At 46.1% G+C, this 21,036-nt stretch overlaps 1 protein-coding gene across 1 annotated transcript in view; it reads right to left on the bottom strand.

Moving 5' to 3' along the window:
- The window catches only part of BAZ1A (bromodomain adjacent to zinc finger domain 1A), a 296,099-nt gene that overhangs the window by 197,483 nt on the left and 77,580 nt on the right, over positions 1 to 21,036 (bottom strand). The window contains exons 6-9 of the mRNA XM_078659379.1: positions 14,788 to 14,946; positions 14,306 to 14,408; positions 9,839 to 10,008; positions 4,483 to 4,578 (exon numbers count right to left, since the gene is read on the bottom strand). Coding sequence (XP_078515505.1) covers positions 4,483 to 4,578; positions 9,839 to 10,008; positions 14,306 to 14,408; positions 14,788 to 14,946 — 528 coding nt within the window. The remainder of the gene's footprint in view (positions 1 to 4,482; positions 4,579 to 9,838; positions 10,009 to 14,305; positions 14,409 to 14,787; positions 14,947 to 21,036) is intronic.

Below are 21,036 nucleotides of genomic sequence, written 5' to 3'. Positions count from 1 at the left end.
ATTATGTAATAGATCAAGAACCTGATGTGCCTTGTAAAGAGTCCAGGGGTTCACTTATGAGTGGACAGGAGCTTGCTACGCAAATCGCAAAGTGCTCTATTAGGGGGTAGTGCGGTCGAGCAGCCTTAGGCTTAACAGAGGAGTGCAAAACATATGCAAATGCACACAATCAATAAATGACAGCTCAAGGAGAGCCACACCAATATATAAATAACAGCTATCTTTATAACTGTTTAGGCATCACAGAAAAATTGTTAATTAAGCATGTTTTTAATTATAAATTCTTTTCAGTTCAAAAAGTGGACACAGTCCAATTTCTGAGTTCTGCAATGTTATCTTATGGCAGGAAGAACAAGTTCTACTAACGAGTATAGTACAGCGACTTACAAGACCAGTCTCCAGGAGTTAAGGTGAGTGGTGGGCAAGGTCCAAGGCAGCACCAGCAGTACACCACCAGCGGCACGAGGGCAGCCAGGGGCAGGATAGAAAAACCAATGGGTAGCCCAATGCATTTCAATAGACATCAGTCACTCTGGAAAGGTCTGGCCTTCAGATTCACTCTGCAGCCGCCGTTGTGGGAGGGGTTGGGGGAGGGAGGCTAGAAGTCGGCCAGCACTGGATTCTGAGTCCTGGTTGCTGGGGAGACTTCACTGGCAGTTGGGCCGTGGGTGTCCGGTGCAGAGAGGGCACGAGTCGTGGATCCGCCTGGTTCTAGAGTCTGTCTTCTGGAAAGGTCCACTGTCCACATGAGATTGTCGTCTTTGTTGAAGGTAGCAGTTCTCCCAGGGGTTTCAGAGGTCACTGGCGGCGAGACAGGTCGCAGGGTCGTCAAAGCTCAAGACAGGCCAGTAGGGCTGGGGCCAGGGCAGTTTTCTTCGGTCTCCTTTCCAGGTCTTGGGGAGCAACATAAACACCAGTTTTAGGGGCGTAGCAGGTAGGGTCAATGAGCACCTTACCTGGGGTGACTACACCCTCTATTATGCCACCCTCTTGTAAGAGGGGGGCACGGACATAGCTCTGATTGGAGGCGCCTCGCCATCTTCAAGATGGCAGGGACTGAAAAGTGTGCTGTACCTCACCTTAGGGTCGGGGACGTGGGCGCACTGAATCTTAAGATTCCCCACCGGTTTTCCCTGCCTAAAGTGGGGGTGTAAACCAGGGGCTGCCATCTGCTGCTAGCAGAAGAGGCTGGGGGTCTCATTACAAAGGCAGCAGGCCTTTGAAGTTTCCCCCTTTGAGCACTTGCCAATCCTGTGGGAGGAGGTGTGACCTCTGTCTAGGATGTGCAGTGTTTCTGGTCCCAGAGAGCAGGGGCTCTCCACCCAGGGGTCCATAAACATGTTTGGATGTTCACGAATTTCAGTATGTTTGGTTCTTAACAAAAAGCGATTGTCAGATCCTGCAAGTCATGAGGAAGAAGAGATTGTATGTGGACGACCCACATAAAGAGCCTTTATTGCATTCACCCACACCACCATGAAGGACTGTAGAGTGTCGCATTTTTTTTTCCTCAAGACTCTTCGCAACAGAGGCAAGTGAATTGTGGCTCCAGAGGTTGGTCAGTCTCCTCAGGTGAGGACAGTGACTCTTCTAAGCATCAAAAGAAGGAAAGGTCTTATGGACAAGAAACCTCAGACGGCAGCAGAAAGATTCAGAAGTACTCACAGCATGGGTCTTTCTAACTAGTTGAAAAAAGGAGAAAACGCATAAAGTCTCCTCAGATGTCTCTTCAGAACCTTCAATCCCTGGTGTCGAGCCTTCCAAGCACTCTTACTGCCTCAGTGCCTTCAACAAAAATCCTCCCGTCGACGTCTCAGTCGTGGATGATTAAGACCATGACCACGGTAACTGTCTCTACGCAGTCAACATCGCAGAGTAAGACTTCTGCGGCCGTGTTGTCAACCAATTTTCTTGCCCGTTATCTCCTCGTCTACGCACTCGACACCGGAAGCTTTTAGTCAAAAGCATAGTCTGCAATACCCTCATTGACTAAGCCAGCGACGAGGCAGTCGACAACAGGTGACCCATCGATGAAGCAGTCGAAGCCGGAAGCCTCATCAGCGAAGCGGTCCTACAAGGACCCTTCTAGCTCGGTTCCCTCAGAGCTGTTGACGACAATGTAGACGCAAATAATTCCAGAACCTCATGAATCTTCCCCCAGCAAAGTGTCGCCATTCTCTCTGCACCGTTTACTTTATGAGCTGGATGATTCAGATGAGATGGGGCCTTTTGGAGCTGCGCATAGCCAATCTAAGCTTAGAGTAAAGTATCAGGAGGAAGGTTCTTATAACGGACACTATAATGTACAACATCATTAGTCTTACAACCCAGATCACCGCCTCCTCCATCTCAAATTCATATGCCTCTCTAATTAGTGCAAGACTTACAGGAGATGCTACAAGTTTACAGATCCCGCACAGGATGCGCATGTTCCTCCAAAACCACCACCTCCAGCTACGCCACTGCGGCGTCCTCCAACACCAAAAATATTTCACTCGCCTTATTGCTGAAGTTTGAATGAGAGTAACTTTTAATGCAAAGGTGACTTTAGAAAACCACCAACTTCCTGCCCCAAACTGCTGGTAACCGTTTCTCACTGACTGCAGCAGTTCTCCCCTGAGAGGTGTGAAGCACTCCCAGGAAGGGAAACAAATGATCTGCTGGTGGGAGGAGGTGTACCCTCCTCTTGACAGGATGGCAGCCACAGATGGTGCAGATTCAAAAGCGGCTACCACCGCTGAGACGCAAATGTCGAATCACACCTTAGCCTTCATGCTCCTTTGTGCAAGTAGATATTCTGGCATCTCCCCCAGAGGGGGGAAATCCCACTGCAATACCAGTTTTGCTGAAAAGGTGGCTAATTATACTGGTCACACCTAAGGGGTGTGCCCATGGACTCTGACAGGGAAGAAAGGTCCCGACAGATTGGATATGGGCAGAGGTAGACTGTGGGATTGTTTAGTGGCAAGCCCACAAGAAATAGGACTGCCACGTGGGAATTATAACCCCACTGGCATAAAGACCTCACCACCCACATAATCAAAAGTGACATACAAGTGCTAACACCTGGCTTTTAGATCACTGCTGGACTCGGAAAGGACAGAATCAGGATGGCTCCTACTGAACCTGTGACCTTAAAAAGAAAGGCAGCACCTGGTGAACAAAAGACAGGACTTGAGAGGGCTGCCCCAATTGTTCATTTCGTGGATCGACATCCCAAGGGCTGGAGAGACCACAAGGGCTGGAACTGTGCTCACTTGTGCCAATCACCAGAGAGTGGACTCAAAGGGTTAGTTGGCTAACTAGTCATGCATCAGGGACACAAAAACTAAGGACGTCCTGCACCGGCAAAGTGCCAGCTGACCAGTTCACCCTGGACTGGCCCTGGACTCTGCTGTTTAACCGGGAAATATGGTCCTAGCCCTCAAGTGGTCCTTCGCAGGTCCTGGAATCTGGTTTAGTGTTCGAGTGTACTTGTCATCACAGACCTGATACTTGTGAGTCAAAGATAACTGATTTTGAGCCCAGAGTCTGAAGCTCAGACTATTGCTGCTGGCCTTTTTGACGGAACCCTAGAGCACCACGACCATGCCATAGTCAGATGCACAAACAGAAGAAGCCTTTCAGCAACCCTATGAGGGACCCAAGCAACACCAGACATTCGAGGTCCAGAAATAAACATGAATCGCAGCTTTACACCACGAGAAAATCTATTCTTAAAATGACAGGCTTGAGAGGAGTTTGTACATAAAAAGGCCTGCCTAAGAGTGAAACAGCGGCCCTGCCAGAAAACGCACTGCACCTGAAAGTCAGTCATCGCCTCAATCAATGCAGCGCAGGAACCACGGTCTGTCCATCAGAGCTGTACAGGCCTACACGCCAGAGCAGTGGTTCTTAAGCTTTTGACTACCGCCACTTGATCATTAATGGAACCCAGGGACCCCTACTAATCCACGATTATATTATAGGGATCCCCAAGGAGTCATTATTGGAAGCTGGGGACCACGGCCAAAGCATGTTCGACGATTTGAATGGCAAAACAATACAGAAATCGGCTTTCATCAAACAAATACACAAATGAAATGTTTTATTTTATTCATAAATAAATATTTTTAAAAATCTATTTTAATGGGAATGTTGGAGCTTTTCTAACTTAAATTGAGGCCACTCATCAAACACACTGTATTCTGTTTGATACACTTTACCTGCTCTCAAGTCATTCAAACTTCATTTTTAGCCCACAATTTCAAATTCTGTCACATTTACAGAACATTTGAAAATGTTCAACTTTAAATTTCGCTGCTTCATTTACATACATTTTATTCATCTGTTTATATTTAATTTTTTAGGTAATCGTGGACCCCTTGAGTAGACTTCGTGGACCGCCAGGGGTCCAAGGACCACAGGTTACGAACCACGGCACTAGAGACTTCCACAACATGCTCTGTATGTACCACAAACGATAAAAGCATGCACACAAACCTTGAGGTCCTCGCATTCCAGGTCTTCCCTTGGCTTCCTCCATAACTTCACATACTCTGCATGTTTTCGCTTCTCTTCACGAAGTTTTTCCCTTTCCTGAAATTAAAACATTAAAGGTTAATAACAAATAACTGTCTGTTAGAAGCAAGTTTTTGCATCCATTCCCTCGTTTCTCAGGGGAGGGGTGCGATGAAGAGGCAAAAGATTATAGGCCTTCAACAATTTTGTTCTGGAGTACTTTTCGCCAGCTGGTGCTGTATTGTATGCATAACAAAACCCTAACAAGTGATTGCTAATGCCAAAAAGTCTGTATTTAAAGGAATGTTGTCCATTAATGTGGCGCATTACTAGTAAGCAGCATTGGAAGGAGACGTATTTGTGTGGAAGCAAAGGACTGTAGAATAATATTGGTGTAGGATAAAAGGTCAGGTGATAGTTGCCAGACCTAAACACCCATCTAGGTTAATGACTGATGTAGGAAGCTGGCTCTGTTTATGGTATGCCACTAGGTGGTCATACCGTGCACAGGGACCAGGGGTTCCCCAAAAGTGTACAGGGCTCAACGTAAAACCCAAAGTGCTCTATTAGTGGTAGTATGATGAGCAGCCTTAGGCCTAACACAGAGGAGTGTAAGACATTTATTGCACAACATTGACCAATAATGGACGCACGACTCAAGAAAATCCCCATCAATTTTAGAAAAATATAGTTTGTATTTTAAGACCAAGATCGCAATATGGTAGGTATGTTTCTAAATGAAAATACTTTTCCCTTTTAAAAATCGGCACTTCGAATATTTTCAAACAGTTCAATTTTCTCCTATGAGGAAAACAATATAGTGGTTAAACAGGTAAGTAACACTTACAATTCCAGTCTTCAGGACCAAAAGTCAGCAAGTGTGAGGTGAGTACCAAAGTTGCACCACCAGTGGCACAGGGGATGTCGGGTGCAAAATCAGAGTTCGGCCCAAGGCTTTTAAACGGAGTCTGGGGCGCCTGGAGCCACACTGTGTGTAGGTAAGTGGATCGATTGCAGGGGCAAGCTTTGGGGATTAGGACCAGCATAAGGGGGTCAGTAACAAAGCAGGACCCAACATATGCCATCAGCGGCACAGGGACGGACGGTTACAGGGTGCAATTCCAGTGCGTGGCGATTCTTCTTTTGGCAAACGAGCTGCAGGCATGGCACCGGAGGTTGCAGGAGGAAGACCAATGACAGCAGAGGTAAATAGAGATGTAGGGGGTCGTAAGAGCACTGGTGGTTAAGCTCACCAAGGCCCATGGGCTTCAGGTGCAGGGGTGCTTTTTGAGGCCAGAGTCTTCTTACTGGAGCCGGCCGCGGTCCAGGGAAGACTTTGAATACACGCAGTCGGCACCACCTTGGAGATCAGGAGAGGTCAGCCAATGCTGGACACAAAGTCAGGATCGCTGGGGAGACTTCACTGCACAGGTGAGCCACTCTGAGGCTGTAGGCGTAAGGTGCAGAGTGGGCAGGAGATGTGGATCCACCAGATCCAGGGTCCTTGGGAGTAGATTTCTTCGAGAGGTCTACTGTCCACGGGAGATTGGAGTCTTTTTCGAAAACAGCTGTCCTCCCAGAATTTCCTGAGGGCACTGGCTGCAAGATAGGTTGCAGGTTCGCAGAAGCTGGAGACAGGACAGTAGGGCTGGGGCCAAGGCAGTCGTCGCCTTCAGTTTTCTCTGCAAGGAGGTCTTTCTTCTTAGGTCGTTGCAGATCCAGTATCTAGGTCTAGAGGAGCCACTTAAATACTAGATTGAGGGGCAGTTTAGGAGAGTAGCAGATATGGACAATGGGCACCTTACCTGGGGTGACTACACCCTCTATTAAGCCACACATTTGGGAGGGGGCATAGACTTTGCCCTGATAAGAGGGGTCTCCTCATCTTCAAGATGGCAGGGACTAAAAGATGCGCTTCATCTAGTTTCCCCCTCCAGAGGTGGGCACATCTATTCTATGTTTGGGTGGGAGTTGGCAGAGGTGGTCTATGTTTACCCACCGGTTTTCCCATCCAAAGTGGGGGTGTTAACCGTGGGTTTCCATCTGTTGCGCTGGCAGCAGAGGCAGGGGTCAGATTACAAAGGCGGCGGGCCTTTGAAGCTTACCCCTTCGAACACTGGCCCATCTTAGGAGAGGAGATGGCACCTCTGCCCAGGATGAGTATTGTTTCAGGTCCAAGAGAGCAGGGGCTCTCTACCCAGGGACCCAGAAACATGGCTGGTGGTGGCTGGCTGCAAACAGCCAGTCAGAGACCACAACAGGGTTGGTAGGTTTTCAGGGGGCACATCTGAGGTGTCTGAGTACATGGTACAATACATCTGACTGGCATCAGTGTGGATTTATTGAGAGGAGTATTTTGGTACCAAACACTCCTGTGTTCAGTGAAGCCATCATGGTGCTGTGGAACTAGAGTGGTCGAATTCCTAGCCCATTTACTCTGTACGGCTTCACTGGCACTTACAACATTAACATTAAGGAATTAACACTAATATTGTAGAGGCACATCTGCTCATGCAGATATGCACTCGCCTGTGGTACAGTGCACCCTGGCTTAGGGCTGTAAGGCATGCCATAAGGGTGACGTACCTACACCTTCAGGCAGTGCTGGCTGGCATTGCATCCTGGTTGGGTGCCATGTCAACTTAGATTTTCACCTCACAGGCCACAAGGGACCCTCTTCAGCTCCCAAGCTCTATGTACCCAGGGTATCACTTACTAAGGACTTTGAGGGCAGAAGTACCAATTAAGCACTGGCACAGGTGACCTGGCTGGCAGGGACCCTGTGCACTACAACTGAAACCTACAACTGAAACCACATCAAAACCAGGCAACAAGTGGGAGCTAACCATGCAAATAGAGACACTTTCACACCCAGGATGAAAGATGAGGGGTTGGGATAGAGTTCAGAGTGATATTTTGTTGGGCAGGTATTGGGTGGATTAAATGAGGAGTTAGAGGAGAGATAGTTTTCAGTTGTTTTTGAAGAGGAGGAGGGATTGGTTGTCATGCAGTTCTTTGGGAAAAGCATTCAGAGTTCTCGGTGCTTTACCAGAGACGATATAGTGAGGCCCTGGTTTTCTTGAATTTGGGAGGGATGAAGAGACTGGTGTGGGAGCTTCGCAGAGCAATTTTTTTCCCTGCTTTAGTTAGTTTGTTGGCAGGCTAGGTAGTTTACCCCCCCCCCCCCCCCCCCCCCGAGTAGAGCTTTGTGTTATGCAGGATGTTTGGAGTATAGTCCTCGCTTCACCTGCACCAAGTGTGGACTTCATTGGCAGAAGGTGGAGTGCTAGTGATCATTGCGTTGCCATAATCCAGCTTGGATAGGAGAAGGGATTGGATTACAGTCTTCAGGTCCTCACGTGATGTGACGGAGTGGGATGAAGAAAGTTTGCAGTGTTGTGCCGTTGAACTGTCAAGCAACTGGTGGATGGGGCAGGAATTATTTTTGGCTTGATGAGGAGTTCGGTTTTGTTTGAGTTTAATTTTTGGTGATTGTTGTTGAGCCAGCTGTGTATCCGGGAGTGTGTGTTGTTGAGATGTTGGAAATCTTTCAGATAAGCGATTTTGAAATGGATTGGGTGTCATCTGCATTCAGATGGAAGGCAATTCAAACTTGTTTCAGGATCTGTGCAAGAGGTTCCATGTAGAGGTTGAAGAGGGTAGAGAATAGGATTGATCCTACCAGCTCTTCAACCTCGGCAGAGATTAAATTGGCAGCCAGCTCACCGCCATCCTCAAAGTCTTATCTACGGCCACCTTCCCAGATGCCTAGAAACACGCTGAGGTCAGACCACTCCTCAAGAAACCCTCAGCAGACCCATGAGAGCTGCAGAACTACCGACCCATCTCACTACTCCCCTTCCCCGCCAAGGTCCTGGAGAAAGACATCAACCTTCAAATCACTGAACACCTGGAGAAAAACAACCTTCTGGACCAATCACAGTCAGGCTTCAGATCCAACTACTGGGCTGAGAAAGACCTGATCACCGCCGTGGACGACATTAGCACCTTAATAGACAAAGGAAAATTAGCCACCCTGATCCTGCTCGACCTCTCCACAGCCTTTGACAATGTTTCCCATCACTCGCCTACTACAGGTCGGCATCACAGATGCAACTCTTAAATGGATGGCATCCTTCATTGCTGGACGCACCCAAAAAATCCAATTCCCCCCTTTCACATCACAGGCAAAACACATCTGTGGGGTACCACAAGGTTCATCCCTGAGCCATACACTCTTCAAAATCTACATGACGACACTCGCGGACATTGTCAGATCTCACCACATCAACATCTCCTACGCCAATGATGCCCAGCACATCCCATCACTCAGCTGCCCCCCCGCCCCCCGCCCCCCTCCCCCGTCTCGGCAAAGACCAACTTCCACAAATGTATGAAAAATGTCTCAGCCTGAATGAGGGATAACTGCCTCAAACTCAACACAGACCATATGAAGTCCTCATCTTTGACCGGTACACCAACCTCTGGAACGACTTCTGGAGGCCACCCCACTCCAACAAACCACACCCGCAACCTCCGCATCATCCCCGACAGAGAACTATCCATGGAATGTCAAGTCAACAGTGTCCTCAGCCCGCTTCCACTCGCTACGCATGGTCCGCAAGATCTTTAAAGGGCTCCCCATCAACAACAGGAAAACGGTAACCTGGGTGCTCACTACCAGCCGACTGGACTACAGCAGCGCATTCTATACAGGCACCACCACTAACTCACGCAAAGGCTACAGTCTATCCAGAATACAGAGGTCAAACTGATAGTCAACCTGCCCAAAAGAACTCACATTACCCAACACCTCAAAGACCTCCACTGGCTCCCTGCTCGGAATAGATGCCATTTTAAGCTCCTGGCCCACGCCTACAAAGCTCTCCATAACCAAGGACCTGCCTATTTGAACCACCGCCTACACTTCCACCAGTCACACAGGAACCAACGCTCCGCACATCTCGCCATCGCAGAGATGCCACGCATTTGTTGCAGCCTCACCGGAGGACGCTCATTCTCCCATCCCCCCACCAAAACATGGAACATCCTATCCCTCCAATTCCGCACCATCGCTGACCGAGTTTAGGAGGGGACTCGCGACCTGGATGTTTGACTGAGCCCAGCAGCAACCACCTGGAGACCCTCCGTGGGGACAAGCAGCGCTCTACAAATATGAACTAATTGATTGACTGTGCACGGTTTTTCTACAGAAGGAATACAAAATGCTTCTAACAGGGAATATGAGCAGTTCATAATACACGATAGAGGACAAAGCTCATGCCCTCACCACACCCCTCCCAACTCCCTGGTCATCCCCAACACCTGTAAGAATGACCTTCTCACGCTCCATCTTCTGCCTTTCCTTCTCCTCTTTCTTCTTTAGGCGCTCCTCCTCCCATAGCTTTCTCAGCTCTTCTCTCTCCCTCTCCCTTTCTTCTCGCTCTCTTCTCCTGGCAGCTTCCATCACATCGAAATGTGCTCTCTGCATCTTTGCTTTCTCATACGCTGCTCAAAAAACAAAAAATGCATCACATATGGAAAGTGCACATGGCAAATGAATGGCTGGTGGGACAGGGGATGTGACAGCTACTACAGCAATGGTCAAGGCCTTAAATAACAGCCCTCAAACATATCTGCATGAATCGGCAAGATGCCTTTGCTTCCCTATTGGGTCAGCAGTGAGCATTGGCCAAGAGAAGGAAATTAGGACAGAAGCAATGAAATTCAGCTGGCGTTTAAGCGAGCTTTAACAAGAATAGCAGAAGACTGACAGCTACATTGAAGGTCTGGACTTCCTAGAACATCCTATTTGGGACAGAATATTTTTTTGTCAGTAACAATATGCACCTATGGATGCTATGTTTACTAGGCAAGCACCACACCATCCTGCGCTGAAAGTCCTTCAGGTCTGCATTGGCCAACTGCCTCTTCAACCAACAATGTAAAAAACTGAATCCCTACATTACTTTTAATTATGAAATTCCAGAATATTACCAATGGGGGCTCAATGTGATTAAGCACAAATCTCTGTATGATCAGACAGCACAGAAAATGCGGGTAGCTTTTCTAGCTGGCAGCACACAGCGGTTCCCCAAGTCGCTCCTGCAACCTCTGCAGGTAGGTTTTATTTTTCCCATTTTTCTGAATGATCAATTTGCTAATGTGCAATACATAAGACTGTTCAACAGAGAATTTGGTGTTAACAGATTGCATATTCTGCAAAAAATGTAGGCAGATATTTCTACTTGCTTTCCACGGGTCAACTCTACGTACAGAACAATGTATACTGTGGGGCATTAGGATTCACTGGCAGTTGTGCGATGAGCAAAACAAGGGACTTTGGCAATATAAAGTTAAACATGATAACAGGGATGGAGCAAAGTACATCCGATGCTCAGAAACGTATAATTTACTTATTAGCCCATCAGAGATTCTGTGCATGTAGTTTATTTGCAATGCCTGAGCATAGCGGGCATAGTAGATACATAGACAGGAGTATGAAGTATGCCACTAGCCAGTGCTCTCCGCAGCCCAAAGGCTCAAGCGCAATATCCAGTGTGGCAGCTATTGATCTAATTTTTACACTGCAACAAAGCCTACCCAAATGATTGACTAAAGCATCTTTTGTGACTCAGTACACACTCCCTTGAAACACCCTGGAATGTGTTGGAAGACCAGTCAAAGATGGTCTGCCGTGCACATGCAAAGGGACTTATATTGTATTGATTTACAGCCACTAACAAAGGCGATAGCTGCAAGCAGTGCACATGTGGAGTAAGGTGCAGTGCACTGCAATCTTCGTGAGGGACCAGTAGCAATATCTGGGAAGCTCCTTGAACCTTGCAAAATTAATAATAAATAAATAAGAGTAAAAGAAATGTTTTAAAGCATGCAATGGCACACCAGCTGATGGCACTGAGGAACTACTCTGAGTCAGCAGAATGCCAAGATCTGAGGTAGATGGACATCACTGCACCAGGCAGTGAGCTGTGGGTGGGTGGGAGGGTGGAACAAAACGTGCATTACACTCAATCAGATCAGCGAATGAAAAGAGCCGACAAAGCCCTCATCAGAATAGAATATATATGTTGCGGACAACCAAAACATTATGCCTAAATAAAAGACTTCTGGAAAGGCTATATACACACTCAGGAATTTTACAACGCATCCAATTCCTTCCAGCAGAAACTAGCCTGGAAAGGAAAGTGTTGAAGACCACGGTCTACGCAAATAGAGAGAAGGCAAAGGCTATAAAACAGTAGCTGGGGGAATGCAACGGGAAACGAGGGGGGCATCCTAATGCCAGGGCAGAACATGTACCTTCAGAGTACTCAAAGCCTCCCGTACCTCAAGGGTGCCAGCCATCTCATGCCCTTGTAGAGTGGCCTTAAAAAAACACACATTCCAAACAGATGCATGCCAGTGGGAGAAAAATACTGTTCACTAAGAAAGACAAGTGAGTTTCCTCTTTTCCAGTTCCGAGGCACCAGTCAATTCCTCTTTATATGAAAATGCTTAAACAAGTGAACCTATGGCACTTCATGCACGCTCCTGGTTTTGAAAGGAAAATAACAGGAGTAATCTGTTTCCTCACAGACTATCCGAAATTCTATGGCGGAAACATACGCTCCGATCATGCTTTACTTTTACAGAATTTTCACAGCAGCCACCAAAAAATGTACAGCTCCCACAAATACATCAATATGTCAAACATGTGACTTCCATAACCAATGAAAATGTCCATTAGCCTGCACAATCTATCATTATCGACCCATTATCCTCTTTCTTTACAGCTCACGGCGACCTCATAAGTGCTCCTGCATTTCTCTTGTATTTAGACCGATTGTAGGAATGGTAATTATCTGCTTATAACTGTTGGCCCACGCTCTTGCATCCACACTTGCGCTGTGGGCTTAAGCTCCCGCTCTCCCCCTTATGCGGCTTCAATAATCAAATAGGACGTGCTCTGGAAAAGAAGGATGGTCTAGCTTTGATGGTATTGGCAATCGATAATCAATTGCTTTGGGCTTCACGAGTCGTACCGTCCACTGGGCGCCCTAAGAGATTGAAAACAGTCAGCCAAAAACCCCAATGACTGGTAATGAAACATGAGCTCTGTCTAACGGCAGAATGCCTGAGAAAATGGGAGGAGATTTCTTCCAATAAATAGATCATTCAGACAGTGTAGAAGTTCTAAACAGAGATTTGGGGAATCCAAATCCAACAGCTACGATTGCATCCCATCTCCTTCACAAAAGGTCTGCAGCATTATAGATCAAGAAGTCGTATAATCACCCAAAGGGATTCTTAAGCAATATCTCTGTAGTAAAAAAGGGTGAGGTGGGGTATTCTAGTTGGTTGATCTACAGATTTCAAGATGGAGGGCATCCATCTTTTGATGGCCATTCTCAGGCATGGGGGCTGACTTATCAGGTTGGATTTGAAGGACGCTTACCTGTTCATACCAATTTTCCCAGCTGTCCGAAGGTTCTTACAGTTCCTCTGGAGAGATTAGGTTTGGGACTTTGAAAGTGATACTCTTCAGCCTTTCTTCTGCCCATGGTGCTTCTCAAAGCTGCTAAAATCATGGGGGGCTTGGTTGCGGTCAAGGGGTTGCAGATTGAGAAGATACCCAAACAACATGATCTTTGTGGCACAGGACAGGAATACACAGCTGAATCAAGCTGACTTGGCTGTTTCCTATCAGGAGGACTTGGCATTCATCATCAAATCAATCAAAATCGAATCAGATTCTGGAACTCAGGATGGTATTCTCAGTTTTACTATAGATTCCCAGGAAGCGATCCAAGAATTAGCTTACAGGAGGGTCAACGTGATCAAAAAAGGACGGAGGAGAGTGATTGCATCAGATTGGATTTCTCTTCATACTCTGGTAGGGATAGATGGACTTCCATTGTCTTCTATCCAAGAGATCTTTCAAGGTCCATTATATTACAAGGCCCTACGACAACTGAAAATTAAGCACCTTCAGACGGGAATTTCCTATTCTGCCGAAGTGATTCTGACAGAAGTGTCCATAACAGAGAAGACCTGGTGATAGAACCACAAGGAAGCGTGGAACAGTCAAGTAATCTTTGGCACAATCAAAAAGTATGCGTCAAAAGAGTATAATCAGAGCCTCTGATCCGGACATAGAATGAAGAAATTCCTACCCATCTTTAAGTTTCAGTTTTATTAAGGACACAAAGGATTATCCCACCGTTCGTCTTTTGAAGAGTCCTACCAGAAGCAGAACCGGCTATGTTGGGGATAAGTATGTTAAATCGTTATAATATTAGATGATGTATTGTTCTTGGATTTCATGGTAAGGATATGCACTGATATGATTGGTATTTTGTGATGTAATTATCAAGTATAGGTATCGGAGTTCGCATTTCTCTAAAGGAGGTAAAAACCATCCTTCAGGGCAGCATTGCTAACGCCACCATTCATGCACAGAAAGAGGACAGCGGGAGGATGTTACATTATATAGTATCCTGGACATTAATGGTTATGCAAGTCACATGTTTGGGGACCTACTGATGTATTAACTGGATTGTAGCCTATTGATGGCTGCTGTAAAAATTCAATAAAGTAAAGCATAATCCATGCCTACGTGTTCTTAACAAAATTGAAACTTTCCTTCTTTATGTTAGGACTTTTTCATTTTTGAGATAGCCATATTTTTATAGAATAACCTTTGAAACAAAGTGTGGCGATAATTCACAAAGCTGATGATGGAAATGGAGTCGTAGTGTCTGAAAAGGGGACAGGGATAAGTCTGGGAGTGTAGGTCACTTGCCCATCGCCTGCATCTCTTCTCGAAGCGCCAGCAGCTTCTCCCTTTCCATGGCTGCATAATACTGATCAACTCCAATAACTGGCCTGTTGACAAAGCCATCCATCTGAAAGGAACAATATCAGCTTGTGAGCAACACACGCAGAGGAAAGGTGGCAAAAGAGCCCACTATTGTACATAGGCATAGAACAATACTAATGCAGAGTTCACAAACAAGACGCGTGAAGGGTCATAGTGGCTTCAACAAAATGTGACAGACTACATCGAATAAGAGAGAAGCACCAGAGGCTTAATCTCATCGTCAAACACTCAAGGTGAAGAACACTTTCAAGGTGATAAAGATTAAATTCTATGTGCCGGCGACATATAACGCAATCTAGATTCAAGTAATAATTGAGAATGACTGCTCCTCCCGCGGCACTCACTGACGGGAGATGAAATCCTAGGTTGTTTAACCATTCCCACTTCTCCAATGGAGCACTTACCGGACGCGCCATCGGACTTACTACCGGGCTCACAACTACCCGGTTTTTGGGCGGCTTCCTCTGTGGTGCTGGAAGAGAAGAGGCGAAGGCAGGTGGATCATCAGGAAAAACCTGAGAGAAGGACTTCTCGCAGACCTTGTACTTGATAATGGAGGTTGCCTTAGACAAAAGAGACATGAATAAATCACCTGCTCAACAAAGCAGCACATGAAAGGCAGAATATGCAAATCAAATGAGGGACAACAACAACAATTATAAAGAAGAAACTGACTTCAGAGAAAAAAACAGCAGCTAAATGACCAATCCGAAATTAATGGGCAAGTAATCTAATACTTATAGTAACAATGTGTAACCAAATGCTTGCTTTGACAAAATGTATCCAAGTTCTAGGTCAGATAGGCTCAGTTTTCTGGTTAAAATAAGAAACCTCGAAAATCTTGATCAGAAACCCAGCTAAATAATTTCTGGGCAAAGCTAAACTTAATCTATTCTCACTAAGTATCAGAAAGGCTGAACATAGCACTAACTTTTAGCGAATTGACGCATAGAAGTAACCAGTAGTGGATACATTTGTCGGAAACTAGCTCTATACATACTACACCAAAATGTGGTATAGTGTGTATAGAGACCAGGTGACCCCAGAGGTAGGGAGAGGTTAAAGTTAGATAGAACCTTACTCTATTTGCGGTAGCTTGGTCGAGCAGTAAGGCAGTATCAGAGGACGGTGTTAAGCATTTGATGTACACACTCAGTAAATGAATTCACATACTCAATAACTGAACTCTAGGCCAATTGTGTTTGTATAAAAATATAAACTGTTTTATTTTTAGAACCAAGCAAGCCTGGCACAGGTAAGCATTAAATAATTTTCAGTCATAAATTACTGGATATAGAACAGCTTGAAAATGCAATAGGAATTGCACTTTGTTTGATTTACAGGGGATGCAGTAGGTTGCAAAACTTAGCAAATACAGTACATTGAAATGAATAGGCTTTTTCAGTAAATTACAGGTAAGTTACTCTTCATGTTACTCTTCTAAATCCGTGCTGGATACCTAGATTCAGCACTGGGAAATCTCCTGTAAACAGGTATGTAATTAGGTTTTGGTTATTCGCATGATTCTTAAAGAATATCTTTAGATTTCAAAACTCCACAGGGAGAGGAAGGACGTCTGGGTGCGACCACCACTTGGAGAGGTAAGTTGGGAAGTTAAGGGTTGATTAGGCACCGTCAGATTGGGCACACAAGGCCGTGGCGCGTCGGGTGCAGGGGGTGCCTTTTGGAGTTGGATCTTCTTACCAGCTCCTGGTTGCGGTTAGGGGGCCTTCTGGATTTAGGCTGCAGGCATCAGCTGGAGGCTTCAGGCAGGTCAGGGGTCTCCGGATCTCGGGTCAGGATCGCCAGGGTGACCTCCTCATGGTGTTTTCCAACTCTAGCTCGGGCCGGGTTCGGCGGGTGCAGAGTGGGCTGGATTAGCTGTCCCTGGCTGCTGCCAGAGGTTGCGGTTTAACAAATCCGGTGTTGACAGGAGAAGCAGTCTTTGGAAGTGAAGGGAGGCAGGTCATCTGGGGTTTTTGAGGTTGCTGGCTGCAGGGTACACCAGGATTTCGCAGGAGCAGGTTCGAGGGGAGAAAGGCCGGTAGGGCTTGGGCCAAGTCAGTGGGCAACTTCCTCTTGTTAGCTGTCTGCACGGCAGATCGGTCCGTCTTTTTTTCATGCAATCAGGCTGGATCTGAGGAAGCAAGGTTCATGGTGCCCCCTAAATACTAGATTTAGGGGTGTTACATGTAGGTAAGGGCAGGGACCAATGGGTCCCTTCCCTGGGGTGGGTACACCCCTTTTCGTCCCCCTCGCCAGTGGGATGGCGGGGACTCGGATTTGTGCTTCACCTCTCCTACCCCACCTGAGCAGTGGAGTTGGCAGAGGTGGGCACACCTCTTTCCATCACTTGTTTTTCCCGTCGGCTCTCCCGCCCAAAGTGGGGCGTAGAACCAGTGGGGAACAGTTGCTGAAAGCAGCAAATGGTCTGGAGAGGCTCACAAAGGTGGCATGCCTTTGAAGCTTCTCCTTCGTGAACCCTGCCTATCCTGGGGGTGGAGGCTTGGCACCTCTTCCCAGGATGTGCATTGTTTCAGGCCCCCAAGAGCAGCTGGCTCTCGACCCAGGGGTCCAGAAACATGTCAGTTGGTGGCAGCCTAAGCAGCCACTCAGTCAGGACACTGGGAGTTGGTTAGGTTTCAGGAGGCATCTTTAAGATGCCCTCTGTCGTGCATTTTACATTAAATTCCACACTGGTATCAGTGTGTGTTTAATGTGCTGAAAAGTTTGATACCAAACTTCCCAGTCTTAAGTGTAGTCATTATGGTGCTGTGGAGTTCGTAATGACAAACTCCCAGCACCATATACTCTTAATGGCATCACTGCACTTACAGTGCCCAGGAATGGGCTTGGGCACTGTAGGGGGTACAGGACTCATGCACACCACTGGTGTAGGGCACCCTGCCAGAGGGAGGACTGATCAGTGCCGTGGTTTGTGGGCATGGTGCACAGAGATGTGCCATGTCGACTCTTCACTTTGTTCTGCACCAAGACACGCAGCCTGCAAAGGCAGTGTGCAAGTGTAAGGGTACAGAACCTCTAAGGGTGGAACATTAAGTGCTGCAGCCCTTAGAGGCCTTCTCTGGTCACAGTGCCCTGGGTACCTGTGGTACCATTTACCAGGGGCTTACATGTGGCCAGAGATGCCAATTGGGTTTAGGCTTCAATGCAGTTTTAAGGAAGGAACATAGGCCCTGGGTTACTGATTAGCAGGAGCCCAGGGCACACTCAAAGAACATCAGCACTTTAGCAAAAAGTGGGGGCATACCATGCAAGAAAGAGGGCACTTTCTCACAACATGGTCTTCAATGTATAAAAACACTAGGTTTATGTTTTATTCAAATACATTTGTCAAAATGTAAAAGATACTTGTAATACCAGTACTTCATGACAACTTGTCATGGTAGTCAAATATGACTGAAGTAGTCCTGTCCAAGTGAGGGATCCCAGAACATGCTTCCTTTCTGAAGGTCACTCTGAATGATACTTTTGATTCGTGTATACACCAAGTGAGCTTCGGTTAAGTTTCCTTTATCAAAGAAGACAAAGTAGTTTTGAATGTATTCAGAATGCTTACTCTCCACACTTCAATGGTGCGGAACGAAGTAAAATTAGCTCCACCACATTCATGTTGAAGAATAACTTGGAAGTGACAATTTGGCAATATTGGTACTGGTTCCATCTGTATGGGACCAGCTTCGCCACGTTTGGCCTGAAGTGGATCGGTATTAGTTCTTAAAGAAAACTCCGGCACTGAAACCTTTGACTGGGATAGGCGTGGTTGTTCGATGTCTACATTCTGACAAAAAACAGTTTCACGGGGTTGAAACGTCTGCAAACCTTCCCTCTTGGCTGTTACATGTAATTTAACTTTAAGGGATTCCACAGACATAGAAACACCTGGTTATGAACATTATCAATGCATACAACCATTGGAAATTGTACAGTGTTATCTACGTTCTGTGTGTACATATAATCACCATTGAAGCACTGCGTCGTCTGCACTATGGTCACTTACTTGGTTGATGGCTACACTTGTTTGGAGTCAAAACATTACAACATGCAAACTGTATCAGTCATATATCTTGTTTTCTTTGCAATTAATTTTGATCCGATCAATAGGTCTGAGTAACTCTGGGTTCCTTCTAAGACACTAAGGTGCCACTTTAGAATGAGTCCCATGGGGCACTTGTTAGATTGGCACATACATCAAGTTAATTCCGGTTAAGTTTTCTTTATCAAAGAAGATAAAGTAGTTTTGAATGTAATCAGAAAGCTGACTTACCAAATAATGATTTTAAAAAAAAATGTAAAAGCAGTCCTGACATTAAGGTAAATACAACAATAAGGCCTGCAGATTTTTTAACCTTAAAATCTAGTACTTGGCAGGTTCTAAAATAACATGGACTGGCAGCTGGTCTGGTTAATTGTCATAGGTTAGCAGGATCCCAAATTGCCTCACATGTAACAAACACACCTAGGGAAATTCAAATAAAAGCATTGCTACTTTTTGGGGAAGAAAGTTGTTTACGACTTCATTGGAGTCATTCACACGATTGAGAAATTGGAAAAAAATGGATTTTCCTTCTTAACGGAAAAGTCAATTTTCATAAGCACAAAAACAATTTGACGCCAATTCCCAATTATGGCAGCTGTGCTAATTAAAAGAAAAATCGCCAGTGTATTATAATGGTATTGGCAGACCTCTAGCGTGGCTGTATTGGAGTCCGAAATAGAGACACCTTCCTCCTGTAGTGAGCTTTAAGTCTACTAGGAAACGGCTAGATGGGTTTTCTTTAACAGCCAGGTATACTATTCTAAACAGCCCATCTGGCCTTGTTCTGCTTGGTAGTAGCAAAGTATGTTATGATACTACTGCCCAACAAGTAAGGAGGTATTCAAGACTATTCTATTTAAGTAGAAAACTATTACTAATAAGAACACATTGCCTGTATTTTGATTACCTTGTCGCCAACACAATGACCACCAAGAAAGCAGTTTTCCAAGATCAGTGTTACAACAATGCTTGTTGCATACTCTAAAAGAGGGAGCAGGATATTTTTAACAGAATATTAAGCATCCACTGGTTGAGGGGGTCCTGCGACGGGAGAGTAAACTGATACCTTACAGGCTCGCCATAAACTCAACTGAGGAAAAATAATGTCCCACACACCTTTCTGTAGGGAGTGGTAAGCAGCTTGATAACCTGTATCGGAGGAGAGCTACAGGACAGCGCAAAGTGCCGAAGGAATTGCAGGGCTGCTTCCTCCCGGCAAGTATTTGAATTGCTGCAAAGAGGACATGCAGAACCTTTTCCCTTTTGAAGCATACAAGGCCCTGTGGGGTGGGAGTTTAGCTTCTTTAAGTTAGCCAGTGTTAGGGCAAATTCAGAAAGCTATTTAGTAAGATAAGAGCCATGCTGCCAAGTCGAACAATGGTAGGGCGGGTTTAAGATCTTGACATAAGGTCTAGATAAGAGATCTAGTATGCTCAGTATGCTCCTGTGATGCCATTTCAACCGATGGCGTGTTGGATACCATCAGAGGGGCAGGATTATTCAGATCTTCCACATTCTGAATTTGTTGAAGTCTGTGGGAATCAATGGCACTGGCAGAAAAGGAGATCGTTCTCCAACCAGATGATCAATAGGGTGCAGATTCTGGATTTAGATTTAAGCAATGTATAGTTGGGTGTTTCTAATTTTCCATGTTTGTGAACAGGTTTATCTGGGAGAAACTCCAATCTTGCTGAATGTTGCGAGGCAGCTCAATAAAGACCAAACTAATGGTTTTCTTAAGACACTGCTCAATGCACCTGCTCCGACATTGCTCAGACTCTGCAGGTGATCTGCTAGGATTGTCCGATTTCTAGCATACAACTACCAGTCTTACCACTACTAATCAGTGCCGGAAGGGTTGGGATCAGGAAACTGTCCTGAATCTTCTTTCCTCTACTACTGTAGGAGATACATGGTTGTAGTGTTGCCAGTCCATATCAGAAACATGGTCTGCAATCTATGGCTGAAAATATTTGATTGTACGATGTATTGCCCAGAGTTCCAGAAGACTGATGTGGACGTTCTAGCTTTTACCAAACAAGTGCCTTTGATCTAATGAGCACTATAAACACTCCCCAACTGTGACAAGCTGGGTTTCTGTTGCAGTAACCCCCTCACATTTTAGGGAGAATAGGGCCCCAGTGGCCCCGACTCCAAGAATCAACGTCTCACGTGTTTCAATGAATCACGTGTTTGTTAAGCACTACTACTCACCCATGAGTCTCAAGGTGCAGGGGGAGGGGAGGTTTACAGGTTCGAGTCCATCAAGGAGGGGGTTCTGTCGAAGAGCCAGGTTTTGAGGTTTCTTGTGAAGATCGGGAGGGATGTCGGTCTGAGGTGGAGAGGGAGACCGTTCCAGGCTCTGGCCGCGAGGAAAGAGCAGCTGCCTGATCTGGTCTTTCTGGTGTGGGGGAGAAAGGTGTAGGAGAGCTGGGCTGATTGTTGTGTCATTTGGGGTGCGTGGAATTTGAGTCGGTTGTTCAGGTATGCTGGTCCAGTGTCGTGGAGGGCCTCGTGAGCATGGGTGAGCATCTTGAAGGTGACTCTAGCTTCTATGGGGAGCCAGTGGCGTGTGCGCAGGTGCTGGGAGATG

This window comes from Lissotriton helveticus, chromosome 9 (genome assembly GCF_964261635.1).
Source record: "Lissotriton helveticus chromosome 9, aLisHel1.1, whole genome shotgun sequence".
NCBI lineage: Eukaryota > Metazoa > Chordata > Amphibia > Caudata > Salamandridae > Lissotriton > Lissotriton helveticus.
The sequence above is the reverse complement of the archived record's forward strand: the minus strand, read 5'-3'. Positions and strand labels throughout refer to the sequence as shown.